The sequence below is a fragment of the Gobio gobio genome (assembly GCF_949357685.1).
Source record: "Gobio gobio genome assembly, chromosome: 2".
Taxonomy (NCBI): domain Eukaryota; kingdom Metazoa; phylum Chordata; class Actinopteri; order Cypriniformes; family Gobionidae; genus Gobio; species Gobio gobio.
This window is the reverse complement of record NC_137098.1, coordinates 10,224,184-10,252,117: the sequence shown is the minus strand read 5'-3', so window position 1 is coordinate 10,252,117 and position 27,934 is coordinate 10,224,184. Positions and strand designations below refer to the sequence as shown.

General features: G+C 43.1%; 1 protein-coding gene across 5 annotated transcripts in view; it reads left to right on the top strand.

Annotated features, from left to right (window-relative positions):
• The window catches only part of zfhx3b (zinc finger homeobox 3b), a 147,674-nt gene that overhangs the window by 57,438 nt on the left and 62,302 nt on the right, over positions 1-27,934 (top strand). For 3 of the 5 annotated variants that reach the window (XM_079809294.1, XM_079809292.1, XM_079809293.1), the window contains exons 3-5: positions 2,741-3,237; positions 6,728-6,880; positions 26,323-26,554. In XM_079809294.1, the coding sequence (XP_079665420.1) occupies positions 2,741-3,237; positions 6,728-6,880; positions 26,323-26,554 (882 nt within the window). The remainder of the gene's footprint in view (positions 1-2,740; positions 3,238-6,727; positions 6,881-26,322; positions 26,555-27,934) is intronic. The other 2 variants (XM_079809296.1, XM_079809295.1) reach the window with 1 other exon arrangement.

Below are 27,934 nucleotides of genomic sequence, written 5' to 3'. Positions count from 1 at the left end.
AATGAGTTACAATTATCAAATTGCAGTTCATGTGGGTATTGAGCACTCTCTGTTTTTAACTATTTATCCTGTAATTTTTACTGACAAATAAGCATGTTTCCTGTTTACTTGGCTTACAATTGAAACTATTAAAAATCTTAAATGGGTGATGATTTTCTTTTTTTATTTTATTGGTTATATTTCTATTTTATTCCCTCACATAGAATTTGTAAACTCACTCTTGCTACATTTTTATCTCCACCCATACTAACACACAGCTACAAACACTATTTCCCCAAGCTGACAGCTCTCTGTCTGTGCCTGTAGCCTTCAGGCACACCATTCTTGTTTAGCATATACTCAATCTCTTAAAAAACTGTTAAAAATGTGTGTGAGGGAAGCGAAGAGAAAAAAAATAAAGAAGTGGCACAAATAAGGCTGATTTGTATTAGAAGGTGTCTCGCCCCGTGGCTCAAAAGGGATGCAACTAAATTGGGGTACACGAGAAAGCCGAATTTTAAAGCAAAAGCTTATTAACAAAAGTAAAACTATACAAAAGATATGTGTAATGTAGCAGTCAGGCATCAGTAGTGTAATGCTAAATGAATGCATGGGAATGTAATGTGAAAACCCCACAAAAGACATGGGTCATCACAGACAGACAGTGAGTGTCAGTATGCAGAGAGATAGGGGCCACTCAGCCAAGTGTGTAGAAAACAAATTGTATGTGGTCTAATGCCCGAAACAAGAAAAATAGTGTTTGTGTAAAGGCTGGCACGTTAAAATAAGCATATCTGGTACATTAGATGTATGAGAATGCGGTTTTAGTGTATTCAAGTTAGTGTATTCTAACCCTGCAGGTTTCAGCTTCCACAGCAGACACATTCACACAGAGAAAAAGAGGGAGTGAGCAAGTGGGAAAGACAGGCACACACATCTTCTTAACACTCAAGCTTTGGTTTATTTTTCGCATCCTCTATGTGTCATTCTATCTGGGTCACTTTGGCTGGGAAATTCCCCTTTTGCTGCCCCTGTGTTTCTCGTGAAAGATAGTGTGACGGAGTAGACTGGGGCGGAGGGAGTGTTCCTCATGGCCCTGTCCTCTAGGCTCCTACAAAACATCACTGTTTTCTTGTCAATACTATACAGCTACCACTGCATACCAACTCATTATATTTTTCCTGCTTTTGTAATTGCAGCTTTAATACTTTACCATAGTAAAAAAAAAAAAGGAAGTAAAAGGGCCTAGTGATGATAATTCAGCAGTATAGTGGAGAATTTGGCATTCCAGCTACAAGCCCACAATTTGCACAGACTTGTTTCCAACTGTTGCCAGTTCAAAGACACAAACAGGAATTGATTGCCATGACTAATAGTTTTTTTTTTTTTTTTAAATCCTCTTCTAACCATTTGGTCGGTTTTCCAGTGAGGGAACGTTCCATAAACATATTACAGGGAATAAATGACAGGGTGTCATTTCAAAAACAATTTGGAATGTTTAGTACCCTTTTAATGTATATTTTGTTCTTGTTATAAAGTAGAACTTGTAAATCCTTTTAGATGAACGTCAACAATGTTCTCCGTCAACATTTTTCCCTCTCTACTTAAACATTGATATTGGCTGACACAAGCAAAATATTCCAAATATTATAAGTTCATTACAAAACATGCTTAAGAGATTAAGAATGCTGGACATAACCTACAGATTTACAGGTGTTTACATGAGAGCTTTATGGAAAGAAATGAAATGGCTTTCGTTGTCAAAGGTCTCTCTGTCACTGCATTAAAAGCTGAAGGTAATGGTGAAATGAGCAGGCCGCATGCTGCCCCAATAAATAAAAGGAGCTGCTGGAATTAATTTAGTGTAAAGCCATACTGGTTCAGCGGGTGCGCTCAATCTGGGCAGTGACAGATTGAAGATCAGCGAACTGAGGAAACAGCTTCTATGCATCTCTTATCTCCAAATCTCAGCCTCTAGCGTCTTCCCCAAGCTGTTCTTAGATGCCTTGTGCTTCTGTTTTTGAATATCTAATTTCTTTGGCTCCTACACCTTCGTTTCATTCCTTAAAAATACATGAATACATAAAATTGCAGACGCTTCAAGCAGGATGGTGTTTGCATTGATTCCCAATCAAAGGTGAAAGAACCAGAGTTCAACAAGGAAGATCTCATTTTTATATTATTATTTTGTTGAAAAAAAGGCCTGTAGTTGATTTGCAGTAATGTGTGCTGGGAACTGTTTAGATCGCCAGTAATGATTGAATAACTTTATTTTTGCGCCTCTTCTCAAAGCCTCTGGAGTTGATTTAATGGCAGGGATATGAAAGTGCAGGACTGTGTAAATCCACACCTCCACTCTCTCTTTTCTTTCTCTTTCTCTGAGCTCAAAGGAAAGGATAATCTTGATTTAATAAAAAATTATGTATATAAATACACACATGCACATTATCCTAGAAAGCAAATCCACTTTGACAGGACAGACAAACATGAATCTTTGTTTAAAGGCTGAACTATGCACCTTTTCCCTGTTTCCCAGGACATTCTTGTAACTTGAGGAAGTTTAAATGAGGGAGGAAAATCAACACAGAGAAAATGCCCAACCCTCACTGTTAAATTGTATTGGACCAGGTGTCCATAAACCCCTTGATGTCACAGATGAAAAAGTGTTAAATGCTGTATTTCAAAGGGACACATTTATTTGTGAAAGGCACACATTCTGTCTGACAGATCAGTGATCACTTTTTGTATCTTCTACTTTCAGTTGGAGGGGACATTGCCATGGATGTACGCCTGGGTGGAGGACAGCTGGTCTCAGAGGAACTGATGACTTTAGGTGAAAGCCTATCCCAGACCAGCGACCCCTCCCTCAAACTCTTCCAATGTGCGGTGTGCAACCGCTTCACTACCGACAACCTGGACATACTGGGCCTGCACATGAGCGCCGAGCGCTCACTGCCAGAGGAGGAGTGGAGAGCGGTGGTGGGCGACTCACACCAGTGCAAGCTGTGCCACTACACCACGCAGCTCAAGGCCAACTTCCAGCTGCACTGCAAGACTGACAAGCATGTACAGAAGTACCAGCTGGTGGCACACATCAAGGAGGGTGGCAAGGGCAATGAGTGGCGCCTCAAGTGCGTGGCCATCGGCAACCCTGTGCACCTCAAATGTAATGCCTGTGACTACTACACCAACAGCCTGGAAAAACTGAGGATGCACACGGTCAACTCTCGCCATGAGGCCAGTCTCAAACTGTACAAGGTGAGTGACTCTGGTAATCCTACACTAACCAAGCATCATGTGACAAGATTCCAGCCTCAAGTCATTTTTCAGTCTATACTGAAAGCAAAAATGCTGTTCAAAACTGCTACGGAAAATAAACGATTTTTAATATACAGCTGGTAAAAGGGGAATTTTGAACCAATAGGATTTCACTGTGGGTGGAGCTACCCAGTGAAACACAACAACAAAATGACTCATAGCTTGTTGTGGGAAGTTAGGACAGAAACTCTGATCGACATGGAAGAGGGTAGCATCTTTCTGGTTAGGACACAGTGTTGCACTATCAGTATCCACAGGTTTTAAACACATCTAGTCTACTGTACGACTGAATCGACCAGCACTTTCCGTCTCTACCGTCGACTATGAGTGATGGCCCAGTGCAGTATATTAAGGCCTAATGCGCATGCAATGAAGAGGGGAGAACAGGGGCACTTAGAGGGAGGGAGGAACATGGCAGGTCAGCAGGGTGGGGAGAAGGGCAGCTGATGAAATTGCTGGAAGAGAGGATGAAGAAGTGTGAAGAGACAGAGGTTTGGTGCTAATACCGTTCGGAGTGGGAAGGGCAGAATCGCTCTCGACAGCCGTATTGATTTTCGCCGGACTTGGAGCTTCACCTTCTACACTAATCATTCCATAATAGCCCATGGATGAACACTCTCTGAACAAATGGCCATAAATCTAACAGGCCTGATTCCATTTAGGCACCTATCCTGTGTGTCTGCGAGCCCAGCTCAGGCTGTGTTTAACCTAGACTGGCACGACTGCACATAGGGACTTCTCTCCTTAATTCTGCCTTTCTTTCTATTGCTTGCTCTCACATGCTCAATTGGATACTGAATCACATTCCACCCATTTTAGCAGCATATCACTGCCCAAGCTTACTTGACCTTTATTTACTCTCCTTTCTCAAGTGTTATACCTTTTAGATAGTGAACAGAAATACACCAGAAATGTTATTGCATCTTATTCAGGGAGCATCTTTAAAGACATCATGCAACAGGAGTTGTTAAAACAGAATATTCAAAAAGAAAAAAATTGAAATGTAGGACAACATTGACCTTAACAAATGTAGCCTAAAACAATGGCTTAGTAGCTATTTGGATATTGATTGACATTATTTTACCTGACGACACCAGTGAGGGCAGCTCAAAAGAAAAGTGATTTCAGAGGCAGAGCTATGTTATGAAATTTTGATATAAAATACCTAGACTAGGTCCAGTTCACAATTGACTTCATTGCAAGCTTCCTGTTTGTAAACCCTTCACAGCCAGAAATATTCTAGCATTGCCAAGATTTGCCCTGGGCCGAGGGACTCTTGGTCAGCTGTTCCCCTGACGAACTAGTTTGTAATGGTAATTAGGGGAAGGCCAAAAACCAGCTTCCTCTGCATCTGGAGATGAAAGCAGACAAGCCTGAGCTGAAATTGTCTGCCATTGTCAAGCTGGGACATGCATTGAGCATATTTACAAATACCACAATGATTCAAATATGTAACACAAGACTCCTGACGTGCTTGGCTGACCTGTGGAGGCATTGCTGTAGTCAGGGGCCTCATGTAGCTCCAGGCAGGGTTTGAGAACCAGGGAACCAGGCTGGGTTTTAGCATCAATGGTAAGCAATAACAGAAAAAGATCTTATCTATCCACTGACCGGAATTTATTGTGCTGTATGGAGATGTTTCTCAGGGATAAAACTCCAGAATTCACCTTATACGTACAGTAATAAAGTCCACTGTTTGCCCCAAAATGCTTTAGAAGCACCATAATATTCCTTCTGCTGCCGGCACTCCCTTAAAAGAAGGAGAGCTAGCGGAGAAGAGACTAGTCCACCTAACTGCAAATGTTCAATACTCTGTGGCAGATTAGAAATGTTCGACACATCCAAGCATGATAATTTGTAAGCTTTAAGCTGCTTAAAATGGTTCCTCAGCCCTAAAAGCCCCACAGATCCGAACAGAGGAAGAGAGAACAGAGTTGAGTGACAACAGTATCAGCCTTGTAAGCAAGCAGCTTCCATCAGTGGCGACAGGCCTACCCGCAAACTAAGACATTCACAGTTTGAGTTATAGCTGTATTTCATGACATACAAATGTGATTAGAGGACAATAAGCACATGCTGCTGCTGAGGTCTTGCTGTAGCATGGGTTTCTAACCCCACAATGACACAGGCTTCACTTTGCAGTGAATTTATAGCCCTGATAGACATGCTGACTGCCTGACATCAACAGTATAATTTGCTAGCTCAGCTAAGCTGACTGTACAAGTGGTAAAACAGAAAAGGAAAATAAAAAAACTCTCTATTTATCCCCACCACCACCACCCCCCAAAGAAATATGATACAAAATGCAAAAGATTTTGACCTCCTGCTGGGAGAAAATAAATTATCAAGTCAGCATAAACAGGCCGTAAGATGTGGTAGATCCTTGGGACACTTTGCCCAAATCAAACTGGTTTGCATTAAACAGGCCCTTTGTGTGCACAGCTCCGTAAATTGGAGCCTGTAATTACTGGAATTAAAAAGGAAGGTTTAAACTGAAGGCTAAGCTGGATGGGATAATTTGAGAGTCTGTGGTATGCGGCACATATTAGGGCTTTCTAAAAATACACCTTCCCCCACCACCCCATGGATTGGAATGTTCCGAAAGCCTTTGGAAGGCTTGGGAGAATTGTCTTAACCGCATGGACCACTGCACAGCAGGGGTGATGCTTCCCGACTTTGGTGTCTGTGGTACTGGTCTGAGTTCCTCTCTGGTTTCAGACACACCCATCAGTCAGTCTTGCACTCATCTCGGATGAACTTTTACCTTCCAATGCTCCCTCTAAATTCCCGCTCGCTGGCTGCTTTGTAGTGGTGAGAATGATGTCATGATGGTCACCCATAAGCTTTTGCAGATGGGACATACAACAATACCCAGGTCATTGCAAAGCTTAGGCTTCTCAAGTTCTTAATTGTTGGTGGAACTTGCAAGTTGCAGAGTTGCCACTCATCGTTGATCTATGTATATTAAAGTGAATTTCAAATTGAGAGACCCTAATTGCTTTCTCAGTATACATTCCAGATACCATTGTGCACATTTGATCTGTGCACATTATTCCAATTAAACATATGTCTTCATAATCTTTCATCAAAATGTAATAACTTACTCTGCCTTTTTCTTTTTGGCTAACAATACTGATCGCTCTTATTTTTCAGTCCCTCTCCTCCAACCACCTGTCACTTTTCACAATCCTGAAAGTTCTACCCTACATTTTGTGCTCATCTCATGTCCTGTTTCACTTAAAAATCATCATTACAGAAATCAAATGAGTTTTGAATGCCATTTTATAATAATTTAAGGATACATATACTCCATGATTACTCATACCATGTCCTTCAATTTTATCTGGCACCACTTTTATATACCCAACTATACACCACCACCCTGTAGAGGACACAATTGATATTTGTGTTCTTGTTCATGCTGAGCAAGCATGTCTCAGGTGCTGGGCTGCAGAGTCTGAGACTTGGTTCTCCGTTCCAGACAGGATGGAGAGAGGCAGGTCTTCCAGGCAGGCCTTTCAAGCAAATAGGAGGAGCTTCAGGCTGGCTACCTTCCTTGTCTCAGGGGCCGGTACAATCTGGGGTAATTGAGATTGATTGGATGTTATTTTTCCTCTTGCAAATGTAGTCCATTAGCTTGGCACATGCATAATCAGTTTAGAGCACAGTTAACTGAATGTAATCATGTTCTTCGGTGTCTGCTCGCACAAAATCCACTCCAGATGCCGCTTGGCCGTGGAAAGAGAGGAAGAAAGTGCCGTCACTATCACATGGGGAATCTTTACCCAAGAAAGGCCTCATAACGTTCACCCCCGCACCACCAGCACCAGTGTGCTGGTCTCGCTCCATTAAACACACAAACTATACAAACTGTGTGCTGCACACATTTACACACTCCCTGTACACACACATGCTCACACATTCTGTCATCTGTTCACTACTGCCCGAAACTCCTACAAACAGAACCCTGTAGCACACGTTGATGTGTCTCAGCTATGCTAACAACGCTTTGACTGCACTCCAAGCACGGCCCAGGATCCAGCACAAAACGTCTGGATTTTGGACTCTCTCTACTTATTTTTCCCTTCAGTGCAATCCAGCCGGATCAGCTGGGGCGTGAGGAAGGAAAATGTCTACGCTCTGGAGAAAACAAAGAAAAAACACAGTAAAACAAAACACGCAGTAATGCGTAGAAGGGGATTAACCGTAAAGTGGCTATACTGAAAGGTATTAATGTGCTTCTCAGATATCGTTCTACCCTTTTATGCCGAATCCTGATCAATAAGGCCGACCATCTCCATTAATAATTATGATTTTTATCACGACTTATCTTTATCAGAGTAACTTACTCCAATCATCCAAAACAAATAGACTGAGAATGCCCTGGCTCCAGCAAGATTGTGTTTGTTTTTTTATTATCAAATAAAAGTGCAGAGTAATTTCGAGTTAAAGTCGCAAGGGAGCATTTTACCACTATTGGTACGGCCCGTGGTTATATCTTTCATCTGTGGACAGTGAAGCTTAACCTCTATGCCAGAGAGAGCGCCACACCCAAACTCCATAAGTCCCTCCAGACATCAGTTAGAGATGAGACGGAGTGAAAGATGATGGGAGGGAGGGGGGAAAGCAGGTCTGAGAGCGATAGAGAGAGAGAGGCGCTCGTTTAGATGGAGATACTCTGCTAATTATCATGGCTGGCCTGTGATTGTTCAGTAATAGTGCTCAGTGGGGAAAAAAGGTTTGCTGCTGTTCCAGGAAGGGCTGAGCTTTGATTTACCGGTAGTACCACGCTAATAAAGCAGCCATTCCATATCCACAAAGCTTCTACTGAGACATTCGGCCTCCCTAGTCCCTACAGTCAAAGACACAGTCCTTATCACGTACATGAGCCCAGGTTTATAATTAGGAGACTCTTTTGAATTTGTATAGATCATATTAATGTGTATCATAAGATCTCAATGATGTAGATCCATGTCAGCACAAGGTTGCCCATAGGGTGCTGAACTCTGCCTCACAGAAGCCAAACAGAGGCTCAGCTCCCTTTAAGACAAAGGGCGGAGGGCTTTTCTCCAGAAGAGCAGTCGAGTTTTGCTGAGAGAGCTGTCCGTTAGCGTGGGAGGAGCGTTATGCTCCATGACATTGGTTTGTAGAGTAGTGGGCAGGCTTAAAGCTGTGTCTGGAAGTCTGCAGGAATTTCACAACTCCTTCAGCCCCCACCTCAGAAAAGCCAGGCGCTGACCCGTTGCACAGCTGCAGCTGATGATTACGCATGCATCTGCACCTATAAGTGTGTGTGTGTGTGTGTGTGTGTGTGTTCGTGCATGTGTTCAATGGAGGGACCAGCAGCCAAACAGATACACATGGTAGGCCATACACAGTTTTCATATGTTGCCCTATATTACAAAGGTTGGGAGAGAGGGACAGGAGTGTTTATACGGATTGCGAGAGAGAGCGTATCTCTTTGTAGAGAGGCTGAGGAGCTGATATTATTGTGTTGTAATAGCTGTTTGTTTTGATTCCCCCCCACCACCCCCACCGCCTCTCTCTCTTTGGGCAGCCAGACAAGAGCAACTAAGCAATGCTTCTGCCACTGCTGAAGGAAGCTGTTGATCCTATTATCTGCTGCCTGATCAGCACAAACAGGGGATTGGAGACTGATGAGGGACTGGGGTGTACACAGGGATCAGAGAGTATGTTGCGCCACAGTAGGAAGGCGCAAGTTTGTGGTAGTTTGTAAGGTAGGCAGAAATTTTAACAAAACCGAAGTATTTGAAACTTTGCCGTGTAACTACTCCCGCAACTTTTTTTTGCCATAGACAAGAATTATTACCACAAATTGTGTGGCTTGTTGAGTAGAGGTATGATATTACTTCTCTAGATAATCAGAAATAGTTTTTTTTTACTGGCGAACAATAATGTTAAGAAACCACCCGGAACACATTAGAAGCTAAAAACACTTGCAACATCTTTTTACGTATTTGTTGTAATTGTGATTTATTCCCACCTCCGCCTTATATTTATGACTAACTCCGTCTACACTTCTACTGCCTGCATGTGTCTCGCTCTTTCCTCTTGCACATCTTTCTTGACTCTTTGTCTCCTTAATTTTAATAAACAAGGCAAACACCCATCGCACACAAAACAAACCGGCATGGGTCACAAGCTGGTGGGTGGTCCCTCTCCGCTGCTCTCTTCTTAAGGTTAAATAGCTTTAATCCAACCAGCCTGGAAAACTAAACATTTCTCCAGCCAAATCTTCTTCCTTCCTCCTTGTTTTCTCTCGGCGTTTGCAACCTTTCCTTCTCTAATTCTCTTTTTAGTACACTGAAGATCTGTGTCTTATAAAACACCTTACACAATGAAGTAGAATAAACAATTGAAGTTACTATAAAGATATAACAAAGTAAGTTCTCTAAAGGTAGACACTCGCACCATCACACTGACTAAGTAATCTATTTTAAATTGATGAGAGGAGTTATCTTGAGCGCAATTATGCTGTCGAGCATTAAACATGTGCAAGACTGACCTGACTCCTTTTTTTATGTAGTTATTTGACATTTAGTAGATGCTCTAAAGCAATTTAAAAGTTCACTTACTACAGGCACAATCCCCCAGGAGTTAAGTGGCTTGCTCAAGGGCACAATGTTGATAGGTCTCAGCAGATCTTGCATTCATGGATTACACCCCCGGGTTTGAACCTCTTGACTTTTACGTTCTCAGTTCCCAGCCCAGATTTTTTAGCAACTTTGCCTATTTATGACATGCCTTAATCAATGTTTTATCTTAATAGTGCCAGCCTCAGTCTTGTAAAAGGTATTGTAGTTTTATAGTTTATATTGCAATCTCAGCCCACATCCTTCTGATCAGAAGGTCCTTAACTCCTCCCTCCACCTCCAACCCCTCTCTGGCGTAATGAGATTGCATGTTTACTCAGTCCTCAAAAATATTCTTTATTAGCCTAATTTGATCAGCTTGATGTAGGTTTTTTTGTACATTTTACATATGTTTGTTAGTCAAATGTGAGTCAAATTAATTCAAACAAAGCCTTGAATGGCGTAGTCCCTGGATATGCAAGGCCGAAGCTTCTCACAGAAGGTGACCGCAGTAGCACGTTGGCAGGTACGTTTTCTTTGAGGCAGATTTTTGTGTGAGCCTTAGGAAGAAAGAGAGAGTGTTGGGGAGAAAGACAGTGGGTGGTAAAGAGAGCAACAGGCAGGCTTACTGGTTCACCAGCATCAATACATCAGTGACTTAGCAACCAGATTAATGGCCTGTGAGTGACCCAGGCCGCAAGGCTCCTCTCGGCGCTTAGTGGAAGGCAGAGCGCTGGAAAACACACTGTGTTTAGCTTTGGGCTGCTGAAGAGAGTCTTGGGACAAATAAATCCACACATGAAATGAGGCTTTGGACCTCACTGTTTTTCACTCACCCCTCATCACAGACAATGTCTCTCTTCTGAATATTCACAATGAAGTTCTGCTGAAATGAGGAAATCCACATCTTTCTAATGCTAGACAACTTGGAGTGTTTACATGCGTGAGATCAAGGTCCACTCTACAGCAAGCTAGTTAGGTGCTGGACTGGAGCTTACAGTGTGGAACAGCTGAATGCTGGGACAAGGGTTTAGATCCTGCTGAAACTACCGCTTAGGATTTCCAAGCTGGTGCAGATTGGTTTGTGACTATTAGGTACTGGTCCAGTTGGTTTCAATGCTGTTCAATTGATTGTGAAATTGGTTTACCAAGAGAACCTTGCTGGTTAAGAATCTACAACAGGGCCAACTCTGAGTTCAGGCTTTGTGTAGATCTAAAACTGCAGCCCAGAGTAAAAAAAGTCAAGCCTGACTTCTCCCCACTGAGATGGACATTCATTGAGGCGTCTTATGCATGGCCTAATTGCCATGCACTGGAGTCCAAGGTTAGGACTGGGAGCTGTAAATCTATCAGTGTTATGGGGGCAATGTTCTCACCAGATGCAGACTACAGATTTTCATCCCTTTGTAATTAAGCAGTTCAGCCTGAGGTGTCATATGGTTTTTATTGAGACCCCTCTGGAAAAAAAGCATTTCACACCTTGTTTTCTCATCATGTGCTTTTATGCATGTAAAAAGGGGGTAAACCAAGAGAAGTGAAATTTAAAAAGTGGGAAATGAGGGATAAAAGCTCTATGGTAATATGTGAGTAATAAGAGTTGTGAAGTCATCAGCAAGTGACTCAATTAGAGTTCAGTACGTTGTCCTTTAATAGTCTGTTTCTTTTTTTTCTTTTTTTTTCTTTCTTTCTTTCTTTCTTTCTTTCTTTCTTTCTTTCTCACTCTGTGTTCTAATGAAAAGAGATTTGTGGGTAGACAAAGAATGAGAGGGCCAGAAACTGAGTGGTCAAGGAGTAGCACTAAATTTTTCAAGGTCAAACTTTCATTGAAAGTTTACAACCCTTGCATTCTCCGCTTTCAAACTCTAGCCACCCATACAGGACACATAGAGTTTAAAATGCACGGTCACAGATATGTATCCCAACATTCTCTTTGAGGCTTTCTCTTTATGAAGCCCCTCCCACTGTTGAGGTGAATTCTGAGGTCAGCCTCTCAGAGGTGCCTTATTTTACTAGCTGCAGCTGCTGAAAGTAGGGGAAACACTTTTGTTCTGTTGTTAAGTGGTTTCACACATTTGTGTATCATGAAGCATTTTTCAAACAGCAGAACTGATTTATGAAGTGGAGATCTTGGCGCTGTGGGCGCAGAGATGGAACACAGAGACAGCGGAGGAACTCTTCAACACAGCCGGCACATTCCTCCACCCACTCCCCACAGGATCAACCAAACTCTCTCTCTCTCTCTCTTTCTTCATCCCCACAGCATCACCACATTCAATCAACACCAGGCCTAAAATTAGGCTGCCTCAGACTTGATCGTTCGTTTGAACGGGTTATGTCTGTCACCGAAAAAGAATTTCCTTAATTTATACTCGTTAGGTTGGAATGGTCTTGTTCTGCTAATTTGAACCAGAAAGCCTGTCTTTGCTACTGAATAAACGAGGTCTCAGGGAGACGTTATATTTTTGCCACTAGAGAAGATTACAAGATCTTGGTATGCAAATGATTATTCAAATTATTGTTATATTAAATTAAGCGCTGAGAGGAGAGAGGGAGTGCCATATTAATGAGTTATATGAAGCAGGCTTTATTAAATATTTGTTGATGTTGCAAAGGGAGCAGCATGTGTGTATTAATTCAGCACTGGCTGGTCCCAGTGGGTCCCTACACATGCACATACATACACATGCTCACAGAATTAAATTTTTTGTTCTGTGTTTATTCTTAGCGTTTTTTTAGATTTTTAAAAGCACCTTCTATTAGAGCATCACATTCAGAAATATGAGATTTTCTGCTCTTGGTTGACCCTCAACCCTTTTAAATATGGATTTTCGCTACTCTGCTATGAATAGGAAACGCATTTCCCCTCTACATTCTTTCAATCTGAAATATAGCTTCCATTCCACCTTCTTTCTGATGACTTCCTTCTTTCTGATGAGTTCCTTCATTTCTTTTTATGGCTCGAGGAATCTTTCAAAACTTTCAAAATTATGGGTTGTAAAAACTGCTGCAGTTTATAAGAAATCAGGTGAATAAAGCATGGGAGTGTTAGCCAAATTATTTCAAATCTCACTAGACATTTGCTGGCCCTAATATTCAGTTCATTTTTTAAAACCACGAAAGCACAAAGTCTTATTCAATTTTCATCCATTTTATCAGTTGTGTGACGGACATGCCCTTTGAATTACTGAGTGAGCAGATAGAGTCATGTACTTAGTATTGTTTTTACTTGTGGAATGAAACTTGAAGCAGGTTAAAATTGGAGATTTGAAATCAGTGCTCTCCTTGCTGACCATTTTATAGAGAAGTCTAGTGGGTTGTTTAGACTGTAAATCTTCACCTCTGTGCCTGGGCAACTTAACTTTTAAATGATTTAACATGATGAAGCCATCTCCAAAAAAGTCTGGGCTTTATATACAAAAATCAAACGCAATCTGCCATCTCTGATCAGAAGCAACAGCCATCAGAGCGAGGTTACGAAGGCAGAACAGGAAAAGCCATTAACTGCCAATCACTGCATCGATCGACAAGCCAGTCTACCACTACCATCACCACTGCCCCCCTTTTACTCACTTGCACTCTCAAACACTCCAGCACATACACAGCGTTGCATATTTTTGTCCACATTGCATGTTGTCATCAAGCTTAACAAGACATAACTCAAAATTGATCAGGATTTTTTAAATAACTGAGTCAGAGCCCAACAATGTGTAATTCACTGTTGACTATTTCTGAAAAATGCTAGCCATCTTCATCCATTCTTTAAAGTCATGATTTTCATTCTCCCCAAAAATGGCTTCTCCATCCAAACTTGAGTCTTAAAAACAATTTGAATTACAACACAACAAAGCCACACATTTCTCAAGAAACCAGACACGTGATGTATACAGCTTTGCATCAAACCGAGACCATGCAGAACACAGCTGCCCCCTCATCAGCACTGGTCTCTGCGTTTTTGGATCCCGACATCAGATAAAATGGGAAAACTAATAGAGTTGGCGAAGGACAAAAGAAAAAAGGCGATTGATTTTTTTCCCTCCGTTTTCAGTAGTGCCGTTAGGATGGAGGGTCTTTAGGAGAATATTTACCTACTTCCCAGCTTAATAGAGATGCTGTATATCAGAGGGTGATCAGGAGCAGAGGTCAGGACTGGGGGGAGCAATTAAAGCCTGTGCATCTGCCAGTGCGGGCCGTCCCATTGTGTGCACTGCAGGCGGAAACAGATAGGTGTGCAGGGAGCAAGCAAAAAGGCAATAGTTATTGAGCACAGTCTCATGTTATTTATTGAGCTTTACTGGAGGAGACTCAGATCTCACCTTGCCTAGACCAAGTCCACACTTAGCTGGAGAGGCTTGCAAAAAACCACGCACCTGTCAACTTTTTTTGTGAGCTTTTCAGATATCTTCCTCCTATCTCCTGGATATCTAGATTTCCTCTGCCCTCCCCTGTAGTGCCTTTGACCTGCGCTCCATGACCAGCCAATAAAGCTGGACAGCGTAGTCATGATAGATGTGGCCTGGGGCCTGTGCTCTCTCACCCCACTGCTGTGGCGTCCTTGTGAGCCCGGGGGAGGAGGAGGAGTGGAGAGAGTGGGATGGGATGGGGCGGCAAGGAAGAATAGATGGCCAGGGATATAAACCAGACCAGCCATTTTCTCCCATCCAGCTCATAAATATTTGCATTGCTGATTTATAAACAGGCCATGCTAAGACAAGATCAAAGTTAACTGTATCGGTTATAGAAAAGCCTGGCTTCTCACAACACCGCCCCGCACACCACGCTTATACCTATTAGAGCTCAAGGCCATACATCAACAGACGTATTGGCAGGGTTTCAGATCAGCCCGCTCTCGCTGAAAGGCTAATGGTGCCCCTGCTGAGGCTGTATGGGGCTCCGGCCACAGCGCGAGAGACACATGGATTAGTTTAATACCGCGTCTTTGTGCTAATGAAACTGCATAGCCCTGTCGAGCAAACCAGGTTGAGTGGCAGAATGCAGGTGGTGGTCAGGTTTCGAACTATGCGCTGTGATGTTATGTATAGCCACGTTCGGAAGCAGGAGCATGGACACCAGAGACAGTGTGTCCGGGAAGAGGACAGCAGACAGCTGCACGGGCTTCTCTAGCTATCCAGCCAGCCAGCCAGCCAGGCGACCTACACAAAGGCCAAGGTGGGGGTAGGCAGTTGAGGGTCAGGACTAGCGTGGGACTGGTGATGCCGGTCCACATGGTAAAGCTGTGACACATAAACATATGTTTGCACAGACACACGGATGCGCACACCCCACAGTCGTTGTGGATGAGGGGTGTCCAGGCCTGGGTCACTCACACATTAATAAGTGCGCAAGCTGGCAGATGCGATCGGCTTGAGGAGGAGGGCTGTTTGTTGACCCCTGTGGGAGGGTTAGTGAACTCAGTAATGGTAGAGAAAGAGAACCATTCTCCATGGAGATCTCCTTCTTTTGTCTTAAAAATAGCTGAATAAACAGGGAATCCATCACCAGGACAGGGTGTGTCCCGGGTTCAAGCGCAGGGAGAGCCACTGCTAAACAGCCTGTCTGAAGACATCTGAATATAAAACCAGGGTGACACACAGATAGCAAGCAGGACAAACATCTGAAAGACCCCCTTATGTAGCGATTATCTCAACTTATTTTAATGTTACTTCTCTCCAGGGCAGCGGGACTGTCTTGTGTACTGTAACAATACTGTTCACTTATCTGACATGTTTGCTTACCACAACATTATTTTGACAAATTAGCCCCAATCCCAACAAACTGGTTTCTAAAAACCTGCTGTCTCAAAAAGCCTATTAGAAATGGCCAAACATCTGCCAGGTGTTGTGGTGCAGACATTAGAGGATATGCAGCTCCATTAGTAGAAAACTGCAATGTCTTTCTGGTCTGGCCAGCAGTTGTGCTCTCTCACAGGAATCTACAGGTAGAGCCATGCGTGGAGCACTGAGAGTTTGTTTTATGCACCAACTTCAAAGATCTCCCACTGCATCAGAGAGCTGCTGCTGAACCGGCAGACGCGGCTTTTGTCTGGGAAGGGTTACTGAATTATTACTGATGCTTTGGGGGGTAACTGTCCGACCGCAGGTCTGAGGAATATTAATCATTTATTTGATTGTCCGTATGTGCTGATTAATCAATTTGAGGGAGATCTTCAGGATTAACTACCCTATTATTTCCTTGTAAGAACAGATAAGAGATAAGACTTTAAAATATCATGTACCATTTATCATGTATTTTTAGTCTTCTGCAGATGAAGGCGGGCGAAATAAAAACTGAGGTGAGATTAGGCAGAAGAGCAACAGAGGGGGAGGGAGAAAAAGAGAGAGAGAGAACGATTCTTTAGATCCAACTAGGATAGAGCACAACAGATTTAACTGCTGTACTTCACAAGAGGTGCAGGATGAGGAGTATGAACAGCTCATGTACTAGGCTTACATAACCAGACAGAGCCTTACTTTCAAAAGCAACATGCGAGGAGGAATCAGCAAGTGGAGGATCAACAGGAAGTAGAAAACAATAGCACTCTGCACCTGTAACCACCTGACTGAGAGAAAGGCAGAGAAAGGTGGGGGTTGACGCCAGTGAACCAGTGAACTCAGGATCTGTCATAGGTGAGTGAGCTGTACTTGCTTGTGGCTGTGCATGATCAAACAATGGCATAGTTCCTGGGCGCACCACCCATGTTCGAATCCGCCCTATAAATTCTCTATCCGCTGGCTGCTTGATGTGTTATGTCATGTGGTAATTCCTTTGATTTCGACATACCTCCGTTTGTAAATACATGAGCCTCTTAAAGAGCTGTGGTTACTTTTACAAGCATGGTGCTCCCGGCGCTTTGGTGGAGAATGCAGGGAAGGGAGAAGGCGAGAGTGAGACACAGAGCTGGTTTAGAAACTGTATACACTTCTCTTGTAGCGCCATTGCCAAGTGCACTCATGCCTCCAGCCGCTCATCGCGTATGCAGTTCAAAGTGAAGTGACACAGAAATTCGAACCGGAGGAGGAGTGCGGGCCTCTCTGTTAGCACCATGCTCAGGCCCAGTTATGCATTTTCTAGCAGTCTCTACCTGTTAGCACGCTGCGCCACTGTCACCCTGCATCAAAACAGGGTTGGGTTGGTGCCAACTAATGCCATTGTGCCATATCTCATTACGTTTAAGGACCTCTGCTTCTCTTCTTATTTTTGCTAGTACCTAAATTGGCTGCAAATCTCACTCTTCCACAACATTTAATACTTTAAAATCACAAGGCGGTTGGTTGGTTGCTTAATGCTATCCTATAACTAACGTTCAATATACATTAAGAGCAATACAAAGCTGTGCTATGCTGACAGTAGCAGTGCACAGAATTAAATGCCTCCAAATGGGCAGCCATGGTCACAACCTCTACAATGACACGAGGACTGATGGTGTGAGCAAGTTATTTTGGGAATCGCATGCAGAGGTCCTTCAGAGGGCCCTGTACAGTATTTGTACAGCCCAACGACACTGAAGCAATTGAGCTGCCTCTAGTTAGGCCTGCTCCTTTTTTTATTTTAGTGATAATGACCATATCTCAGCTGTAATTATGCTGGACTTGGAATGATGAGGGCTTAGGTTATCGATCCACTATTGATTACTCTAAACAATGAGCACTTTGTTTATTTTTTTTATGGAAAGCGAAGTTGTATTTCTTCTTTCCTTTGCAAGCGAATGAGTCGGCACTGATGGCGTGCTGTATGTTTTCAGCACCCATGTGTATGTTCTGTTTAAAGAGAGAAGACGTAGATTATGGGATGGACAGGTGCGACTGTACCAAAGAGCTTCTGCTTTTCAACACAAGTTCTCCTCTGGGCATAGGCTAGAGGCCAGGTCTTAAAAAGTGAAAAAGTGCATAGGACTAAAGCTAAATCCTAAATAATAATTTAATATAGTTTTCAACGGATTCTAAGCTAGAACATTCCTTTTATGAAGGACGGATTGCACAACCACACCATATGTTTTGTTTCTCGGAATATAGAGGCACTGTATACTTAGGTTAATGACACTAATTAACAAGTTGACAATTAACTAAGTGACAAGTACATTACAGCTCAGTGTCCTGGGCTATTGGGACTTTAAAGCTCTTTATGCAGTTAGTAGAAGTCAAAGCAATTGAGTAAAGGCAAACAAAGTATCTTTAGAAACAGAGAGTGCCACTAGAAATGGATAGGTGCTCAAAGTTTGTGATACCTCTACATTGCCCTCAGAATGCTTATGTGCTATGCAAATAAGCTTCCCAAAGTAACCACCCCCGGCCCACCCCCGCTTATTCATTTGCATGTTAAGAAGGTGAGAACTCTTAGGGACTGTTGCGCCATTGTAGGCCCAACACAGCTAATAAAAGCCAGGCTCTTTAAGCTGATCTTAAATATTTACTCTGGCACAGGGCCACGATCAGGCCTTCTCATTACACTAGTCCTGTGGGTGAAGGTGAAGCCGGGCAGATGAGAGGGGCAGAGCCTGGCAACTCAAACATTTCCTCATCGGAGACCAGTTCAAACACTCCACGCTGCCGATTCCAGACTGCCCTTTGTGAATTTTTGAAAGGAAGAACAAGGAAGAGAGGAGCATTCTTACTGCCTCATAACCTAGCCTGGAGCATCAACCAATTATGTGGTAATGAAATATTCACGCAGACTAACAAGGAACGCTGGAGGTGAAAGCCAGATAATACAAACCTGAGGAGTTAATACTGTGGGGTGTCCTTTTCATCACAGTATGACTTTTTTAGGAGAAGGGCTTGTTCACATGGGTTTGGGTATTCACTAATTTATGGGTTATTGGTAAGTGTTTGCCTTTTATTAACTCATATATTGATGATCATCATTCAGGACCCTTCCATACTTTAGTTTTGCCCTAAGTCCTATGAAGCATTTGATATCTGCTCCAGAAGAATGTGAGCGAAGAGCTTGATGTTTGCTGTTAGCAACCTTGTGTTACAGTTACATCAACCTCTATAGATAAACAAAAAATGCAGTTAGTCAGTCCCCAGTTTCAGTTAAGTTCAGACAGTTATTGTAACAGTTGCCGCAATGTTAAGATACACTTACTATTCTCAGAACTACGACTCATTTGGTACCGCCAACAGTGTGTTTTCTTTTATTTATTTTACTCTGCGTAAAAGATGCAGTGGTGCAGTGGAAGTATGTTTTTCTCACAAATCATTCTGTTCTTGCTAGATCACCAGAACAAGTCATGTGTTTTCAGCTAATATAACAAATAAGACATCATTGAACGGTCTAAGTACCTCTGAATGTCTCTCGATTGATCGTGTCTGTCTCCTGTCTGCATGCCCTGAGACATACACTGAATTCTTTCACTGTCATGTCCCAATAATTAGCAACATCATCTCCTACCAAAATGGAGGGTTAGTTATGGGAAGCGTGCTGGAGGTTGCAGGGGGTAGGAGGATCTGTACAGGTCCTAAACTGCCCTCCTAAATTTCCAGATGGCACCAGGCAGCCGCAGATGTCTAGGGACAGTTGGAACAGCTGTGTGTGTTGCCCCTAGAGCTCCACACAGCTGTCGCCTCCTGCAGGCAGAGTTATTGTACTACGGGACTGGATGCGGCTTGGCGCTACAGGGCTTGCCTTCATAAAAACAATGGGAGGCTAAGCTGTTAATTAGCTCTTCATGGTGGAAGGCGACGTCTAGCGATTAATGTAGTTTTGCAACTCTTTTTCTTTTACCCAACCCTGGATTAAACTTCATTTCCTGCATGATCTCCAAGTCACTTAATGTCAAATGTGGCTCAGCTCATTGTACAATAAAATGGGTTTATTTTGACTTAAAATTCTACATTATATGTATATTCTTGTCCTTATTCAAAAAGGCCTTGGGTATTGCCACTGCCGTATTATCTCTGATCTGGGTATTGATATCTCCACTGCCCTGAGTTCCCATTCTCAATCCCTTCTATAGAGTTCCCTTGCTCTCTTCCTCCCTCACCTAGACCGATTCGCACAATGAATTATGTGGACACATTGATCAGCTGATTGAGAACCATTGTTTGGAAATGCAGGGGCATTACTGGAGGAAGGATTACCCCATGCTTGTTTTGCACCGGTGTATGCAAGAGGGTATTATTTAACTGCTTGTCACTACACCCTCCCTCTAACTGCTATTGCTTTTTACTCAAAGACACAAAGACACAAACGAGTGTACGCATAATCAACACAAGCCAAATGACTGCAGGCATTGATTGCCTTCTTTCTACAATTATGTTCCTATTGTTTACTTTCTAGCTGCTTATTTATTCCAAAGGAATTCAATAATTATTGCTTTATTTACTGTTAAAGTGCACCGGGGTGGTATAAGCTGCTAGGGAGGATTGTTTTTAAGGCCCCCCATCTCTCTGTTTTTCACCCTTATTTTACCCTCAACACACATGTACAGTGATCCATCCAGACCAGTCTAATCTATGAGATCACAGATTCAGTACAGCCATTGTTTAAATCACTGTATCACATCTGGAACGTAACTTATTATAACTTGGTAAAGTTTAGTAAAGATAAATCACAAACAGGATCACTTCAATACCTCAGTTGTTTCACCTAGACAGAGATTAAATGGAGATTGACTTTTCTCCTCAATCCATGTGAGAACAATGTCACAAATTGTGCTCAGATTGGACAAGATAGCAAGGTCTTTCATTTAAGAGCCTGAGATTTCTCAATTAAAATCTTCAAAGATCTCAATTTCTTTTCAGATTCCTTCAAATTATCTACATTCATGCATTTCATAATAAATCTGTGCTCCTACATTGTCAACTGTTGTTTCATTTTAGTTTTTTTGTTTTATTTCTCCTTTTTGAAGAAACGTCAGAAACACAGTTGATTCTTGAGTAAAACATTACAGAGAGCTCCATTAACTCCTGAGATATGAAAGAGCAACATCCGAGCAATAAAATGTTCCCCTGGGACCTATGGCTATTCCAGCTATTCCAGGAGAACAGAGCAAAGCGATCCTGAAAACACATAGCGGAGAGTGAGAGAGGTGCAAGAAGTGGCAGGTATGCAGTTAAGGGGTGGGTACAGTGGGTCTCTCCAGCCACAGCACAGCGTCTGGGCATGTCGCCGCTCGCAGTGGCTAATTTGAACCAGCCGCTGAACTTGGCATCCAGTGCAGCTTCTGTGGTCGCGGTTCTGCTACTCCTTAAACTACTGCTGCTAAGTGAGAAACGAGATGCTAAAAGCATTTTCAGTTTTATCTGAAACTCGCTGCGTTTTAATGTTGTTTTTTGTACGTATCGCAGCAGTTTGGAAATGAAATGTCCGGTGAGTGGCGCTAAAAGATAAATGCTCTATCGTGTTAATACTAATACTAATCCCTAACTGATAGTGTTAACAAAAGCAAGCGAGATAAAAATGCATTTGCTGAAACAACCATGCCATTTTAGCTTGCTTCTACAAGTCTTTGAAAAACAATCACAATTTGGTTTTGTCAGATTTAGAACTTTTCTGGACAGTTTTGCCACTAAAGTGCAGCTAAGTAAACCTGGCCCAACACACAGAGAGTGAGATGTGAGAAAGGGTGCAGCTTCCCGTCTCATCTCTGCTTGGGTTTTTCTGCCCATTAGGCAAATCCCTTTGTCTCATCTCAGGATGCAGAGCAGTGATCTCATTGGCTATTATTTAACCAATGACATCATTAGGCTGGTTACAAAGGTGTCAAAGCACTTGACTGTATCCATCAAGATGACATATGACTGAATCCAGTTTAGTGTGCTGCCCTTAAGGCACTGGTGTGACCCCACAGCATCATGATAGCTATGGATATTAAGTGTTGTGGCCTGTGTCTAAGCATTTTGGCTTAGATTGTGCTTTAGTCCAATTTTGTGTTAGTTTCCCATCTCTGGTATCAGTATCAGACAGTATGTGTGTGCGTGTCAGGTTTTGCCTGCATTGTAGGGACCAAATGTGCCTGCAAGTATAGTAAAGCCAAAAATAAGCTACATTGTGGGGACCAACCCTTACATTTCCCTGTGAGGAAAATTATGTCTTAATGAAAATGTAGAATGGTTTGTGTTGAAATGTTTGGATAGGGTTAGAAAATATCATTAGCTCAGTATTAAAACAATAGAAGTCAATGGAACATCCCCACCATGACAGAAAATCAGACATATGTGTGCGAGCGAGTTTGAGTGGAAATCACCAGGACTCGCCACTAAGTGCCGAGAATCATTGGGATAATTACAAAGCAATACACATTCAGACACTCTCTGGCTCACTCACAGTGGGAATTCGTCAGCTCTGGGAGAAATTGATAGCTATTTAGCCACTGGATAGTCATCTGTTTTAATGCATTAATTTTGTATTAAGAGCACTGCCAAATTTAATAGTAGGAATCAGGGTTGGATCAAAAGGGGGTCTCTTTCTCTCTCCCTCTCTCGGTGTGTGTGTGTATACATGTACCACATGCACATTTGTGTATGGCTTTAGGCCAGAAAAAAAAATCTACACAAGTACACAATTGCATAGGTGAATGCTCGGCCAATATATGTCAAGCGTCTGGCCCCGTTGCTCATGCATAACGTGTAACAAACCACAGTTACTCAAAAGCCTATAATATTAAACCAGATATGTTACTATTCAGGTAGCCAGTTATAAGCATGGTGCTAAAAATCATAGAATATAATCAAACAACGCAATCATAGTCAGTCATAGTCCGATTTGAATTCACGAGAATCAAAAATTGAGGTTAAATTTATATGTAAACTATTGAATTTCATTTAAATGTGCACTTTCTCGAGCATTTTTATTTATTTTTGTCAACTAAAATTAGACAAAAAACTAAAACATTGACTGAAACAAAACAGTGTAAAAATGAACACCGACTGTAGAATACTAATTCTCTTGCAGCAACACTGAGAATCCCACATGGACCTGCGCAGTGCTAGAAGCATTTATGTCCATGTACTTGTGTAGAGTATGTTGTGGAACTTAGATTTGCTTTAGCACGATTTCGCTGTGGGCCTGGCATTTGTGGAGGTTTTCACAGAGTGTGCTGAGTGCCTGCCCTGTATTCGGCTCTCTGGCAGTTAAAGTGGCGATGGGTGTGAAAGGTGTGTGTTTTTTCAGCCCACATAAGTGGATGCTTCTGTAGATCCATGCACAGGAGCAGGTAGGTGTTGAAAGTGATAGCTGTGCGTGATGGGAGCAAAACAGGCAGAGACGCAGTGTTGAGTTGCGGCGGGGTGGACGAGGTGAGCCGGCCTTGCTTTTCCTCACCTACACGAGTACAGGGGACTGATTCATCCTTCACTTGGGTCGTTATGTGCATGTGTGTGTGAGAGAGAGAGAGAGAGAGAGTAATCAAAACTCCTGTCCTATAAAGATGGGCCGCACTTGCTGCACACACGTGCACTCTCTCTCTCACACTCACACACACACTTACTCCCTCCAGCCCACTCAGGTTTCGCTCCACTGCACTTCCCCACAGCTCATGTGCTCTCCTGTAAGTCTGCCATTAACTTCCAACCAATTAAATGAATTTTGAGTAGTAATGTAAGCCATGCTGACTCTGTGGCCTTCTCTGGCTCCAGGGGCCTGCATGCGGCTGTTCTGGGGCCCCTGCGGAGGGGAGACTTCTCAACAGCACCCTGACCGGCCCCTCCCTGCTCAGTGAACATGACTTTTTCATTAAGCCGCTGAATTCCTGCACTTCAGTTGGAGGTGATTTATCAGCATGGAGCTTCATCTCAGGATCATAGGAAACAGACACGCTGCACACAAGCGCTCTCTCATGCGTTATTGTGTTTCACGTTCAGACCCAGGGGTGTGTTTGTGTGTTAGGTGTAGAGATCATCTCAGGGATCCCTTGTGTGGATGTTTCAGATGGAATAGTGTAGATATGTCTGTGTGTTTTGTGAGAGAGAGCTGTAGGTATGTTCAGCCCTCCGGTGTCAGACCTGGAGAGCAATATTTATCTCTGCTATATCAGGAATGTTATGTCTTATGTTGTGTTGGAGAGTCTTAAACCATCTAATATCCCTTATAAATCAAATATCCTTATTTTGCAACATTGCACCTGAGCACCATGGTACTTTGGAGTAAACGTGGTAGCTGTACCAAAATGGTAATGAGACCATCACTGTTTTTTTTTTAATATTGGCTAATATATGTAGGATCCGGTGTGTGGTAGACTGGCTTCAGTTTGGGTAGAGAAGTGATATATTGCTCTTCTCCGGGCTGAACCAGCTAAGGTTCACCCGTGTAAATCCTACCCTTTTTATGGGAGCTGTAAAACTCCCCACATTTTTTTTTTTTTTCAAAGATCTTTGAAGTTTAGTTCAGGTGTCGTCTTTTTTCACCGCACTTATTTTCACAAAAGACGGCTGCAGTAAAGATGTGCATTTCAGTTCATATATTCTCCTCGCTTGCGAAGAAAGGAGAAACTGTGCCATCTCGTAGCACACAACGGATTGATTTGGTGTTTTATACAAGCAAATTCGTGACAGATCAGTGTACCTGAGCTCTGATACACTGCATATGTGTTTGGGGGGCGAGGCGGAGAAGCGCAGCTCAAGTAAAGCCCAAAACATCCAGCAGCACCTACTCAATGACATCATACCCCCACTTCAAACAGGAAAGGGAGTGAAGGAGAGCGAGAGAGAGCGTGAGGAGAAAGACAGAGCCTTTTACGATCACCTAATAACTCCATTACATGGAGCTGAGGGGCACACACAAAAAGCAAAAACCCATTCCTGGAAGTCAGTGGCCCTAATGCACATCTTAGGTATACCAGGGTGACATATGATACCAGCACCACAATTGCTTTGAAAAAAGAAAAAAAAAAAACCTTATAGCAATGTTACCCGAAAATTAAATATTACCAGAGAAGGAGAACATTTCAGGGAACATAATATTTTTTCCTCTCTCACTGTTGTCAACACCTGATGTGGCCTTAATTGGGTTAAAAATCTAATGTTACTCTGGCTTTGTGCATCCGAAGCCGATGGAAAAGCATCTCATCTCTGCGCTGCAGGGCAAAGCCAACTCAGCCGCGTCTTAATGAATCAATTTGTTTTCCCCGACCTTTGTCAGGGTTTGGGGGTGGTCTGTGCAGGAGATTAAGAGCTTCTCCACAAGAGAGAAAATACATGTTTTGCCAGGCAAAAAGGCAGGGAGATATTTTTACAGATTTGCATCATCTCATTCGTGGTGCAATTTAGTTGCTTTTTCGTGACTCACGCAACAGAAGGAAGGTAAACAACGAATACAAAGTAAAGAGACTGCTATTTGATGAGCAGATGCGATTGGAATTGTTATGAGCCATTTTTGGACGAAACTCATATCACCCCTTTAAGTACCACAGCTCAGTGTGGCGAAATAGCTGCTAGGCCACGGTTCTAACCATTTTTTTTGTTTTGATTTTTAATTAAAGTTACCATGACCTTCATGCGCCTTTATCATGTAGTTTCAAAGATGTAGCGTGTGTTGTTCCTGAACACACAGACGTTATTTGTTTGTACATGGATGTATAGTCTGAGATGTATAAATTGCACTGAATCTTTCACTCTACAAACACAAACATAACTCACCTAAGAGATGACGGCCATGAAGAATGAATAAAGGAAAATGGCCATTTATTGACATTGACAGTATTCACAACAGTTTAATGGTAGCTTTCGTAAGACTTATATAACAATCATGACTTGAAAGAAGGTATGAATCAAGGTGTGTGTGTAAGCGCTTTCAACACACATGCACAGGTGCTAACTAGGGACTAGCGGTCAGATATAAAGGCCTGCAATGCCCTCATTGTGTTGGTCGAAACGCATTGATTAGATGTGGTGTGTTCAATGAACACAGACTCGGCTTGGGATTGTTGTTACCGTTGTGCGCTTAGCTTGGTTGGCTTGTTTTGGGTTTGTGGATCATAGCACATATCTCTGGTCCTCCCCAAGGATCCCTATACCCTCTTCTGGATATAGTCAGAGCACCCCACCACCGCCCGTCTCTCTCTTTTTGCCTTGCTCTCAAAAGAAGCAGGATTTGACTCGCCGGTGATCAATATTTAGCATCCCATGCGTGAAACAGGCAGATGTTTGGAGTTTCCTTTTCAGAGACGAAAGACTTCTCTTGAGTGAAAGGGATCAATGCACTTTTCTCAGTGTGTCCCTGCTCAAGCTCTTCCTGTAGATGCTGACATGCTCCTCCCGTTTACCTCACCAGCCCAGAGGATGCCAACATCCCCCCCCCCCCCCTCTGTCTTGTTAGCATACAGGAGCACACACACTCATGCTAGGGTCCAGAGACCAACTTAGTGTTGATGAATGACGTTGACTTTGTGTTAAACAACAGAATCCTGATTGGCAATTGATTTATTCATTTGTAAATGGCATTAGATATCCCGTTTGTTAAAAACCCATGCTAACTCTGGATCTCTCTCTCACTACAGCATTTGCAGCAGCACGAGAACGCTGTGGAGGGCGAGTCGTGCTATTACCACTGTGTCCTGTGTAACTACTCCACCAAGGCCAAGTTGAACCTCATCCAACACGTCCGTTCCATGAAGCACCAGCGCAGCGAGAGCCTACGGAAGCTGCAGCGCTTGCAGAAGGGACTTCCTGAGGAAGAGGAGGAGTTGAGTGCCATCTTCACCATTCGCAAGTGTCCGTCTGCCGACACAGGTAAGAATTCAATTTATACAAGCTTGTATGCTCACCTGATATGCATAGGGATGGATCCCTCTTTAGTAGTTGTGGTGTTCCACTTCTTTTGAAACTGAGAGTGGAAAATACCCACTCCATTCTTAATTCAGATTGATAATAGATAGGCATTGCATTATAAATAGACTACAATGTTCATTGTTGCGTGGCTTCAGATCTGGTTACCAATAGAGCAGATTTTTTTAATGCCAGCATATTCACCTGGTTTTTGAGACCTGGTCACACTGGAGTCATTGAGAAAGAGCACAGCACATCTTCAGTCCCTGGGCTGTGCCTATGACATCACTTCTGTGGCTCTGTGCTCCATTGATGACTGATAAGGCGAGAGGATATCCTAAGGACAACGGCGATCTGGCACAGCATGTTCATTAGTACGAGTACAGTCCCATTGCTGTGCCGGCATTAAACAAACAATCATAGATGCCATTAAGCTCCAAACGGCGAGGGGAGGAGGCGCTAAAAACAAAAGGCGGGGGCCGAGGCCTTCGTCAGGCCATACGTTAGTTAGCCATTGAGATGGCAGAGCCGCAGTCAATTAACACACTGTTTCAGCATGGATTTGGTTTTCTAATCATTTTGACTTTCGTGCCCTGACAAAAGACTTCCATTGTGCGTCGCTCCCCTCCCTCCCGCGAGCCAGGCGGCCCGACTGGCTCTTAGTGTTGTGCCGTGGGGTAGAGAGAGTGAGAGAGAGAGAGAGAGAGAGAGAGAGAGAGAGAGAGAGAGAGAGAGCAAAAGACGGCGGGGGGAGTTGGCCTCCAAAGACGCTTTGTTCCGAGGAGGCAGGGATAATGAAGCCAGCGGCCGGGAAATTGCGCAAAAGGCAGTCACAGATCTGAGGAGAATCATTAGAGAACATATTTAGCCGAGCAATTAAGGACAATTAAGCTTTCTGCTCGCTGCACTCCAAATATGTTAATGACTATAGTACAGTGGACAAGTGAACATGCAAAGGCAATAGGAAGGCCCACTTAGGTTAAAAGGGTGGGGGTGCAGGAGATTTAGAGTGTGTTTCTGGGTAGGTGGAGGTAAAGAGTTCACAAACAAGTCTGGTTTTCTCTCTCTCCCGAGCTCTCTCTCTCTTTTTTGGTTGATGTAGCATTTATTTATATATTTTCTTGGCTAACCTTTGATGTGCGTTAATGGATTCCCTTGTTTGTGAGTCTGGTTGGAGGTTAGGTAATGACTCCTGCAGTAGGGATGTGTGGGCAGAGAAGCATGCAGTCGCTACACGCAGGCACACACACACATTTGCAACCCTCTGCCATCTTTTTTTACAAGCTGCAGCAATCCAGTCGTACCCCCTTGACGTCAAATGAGCCAACAACTCACAAACAATGC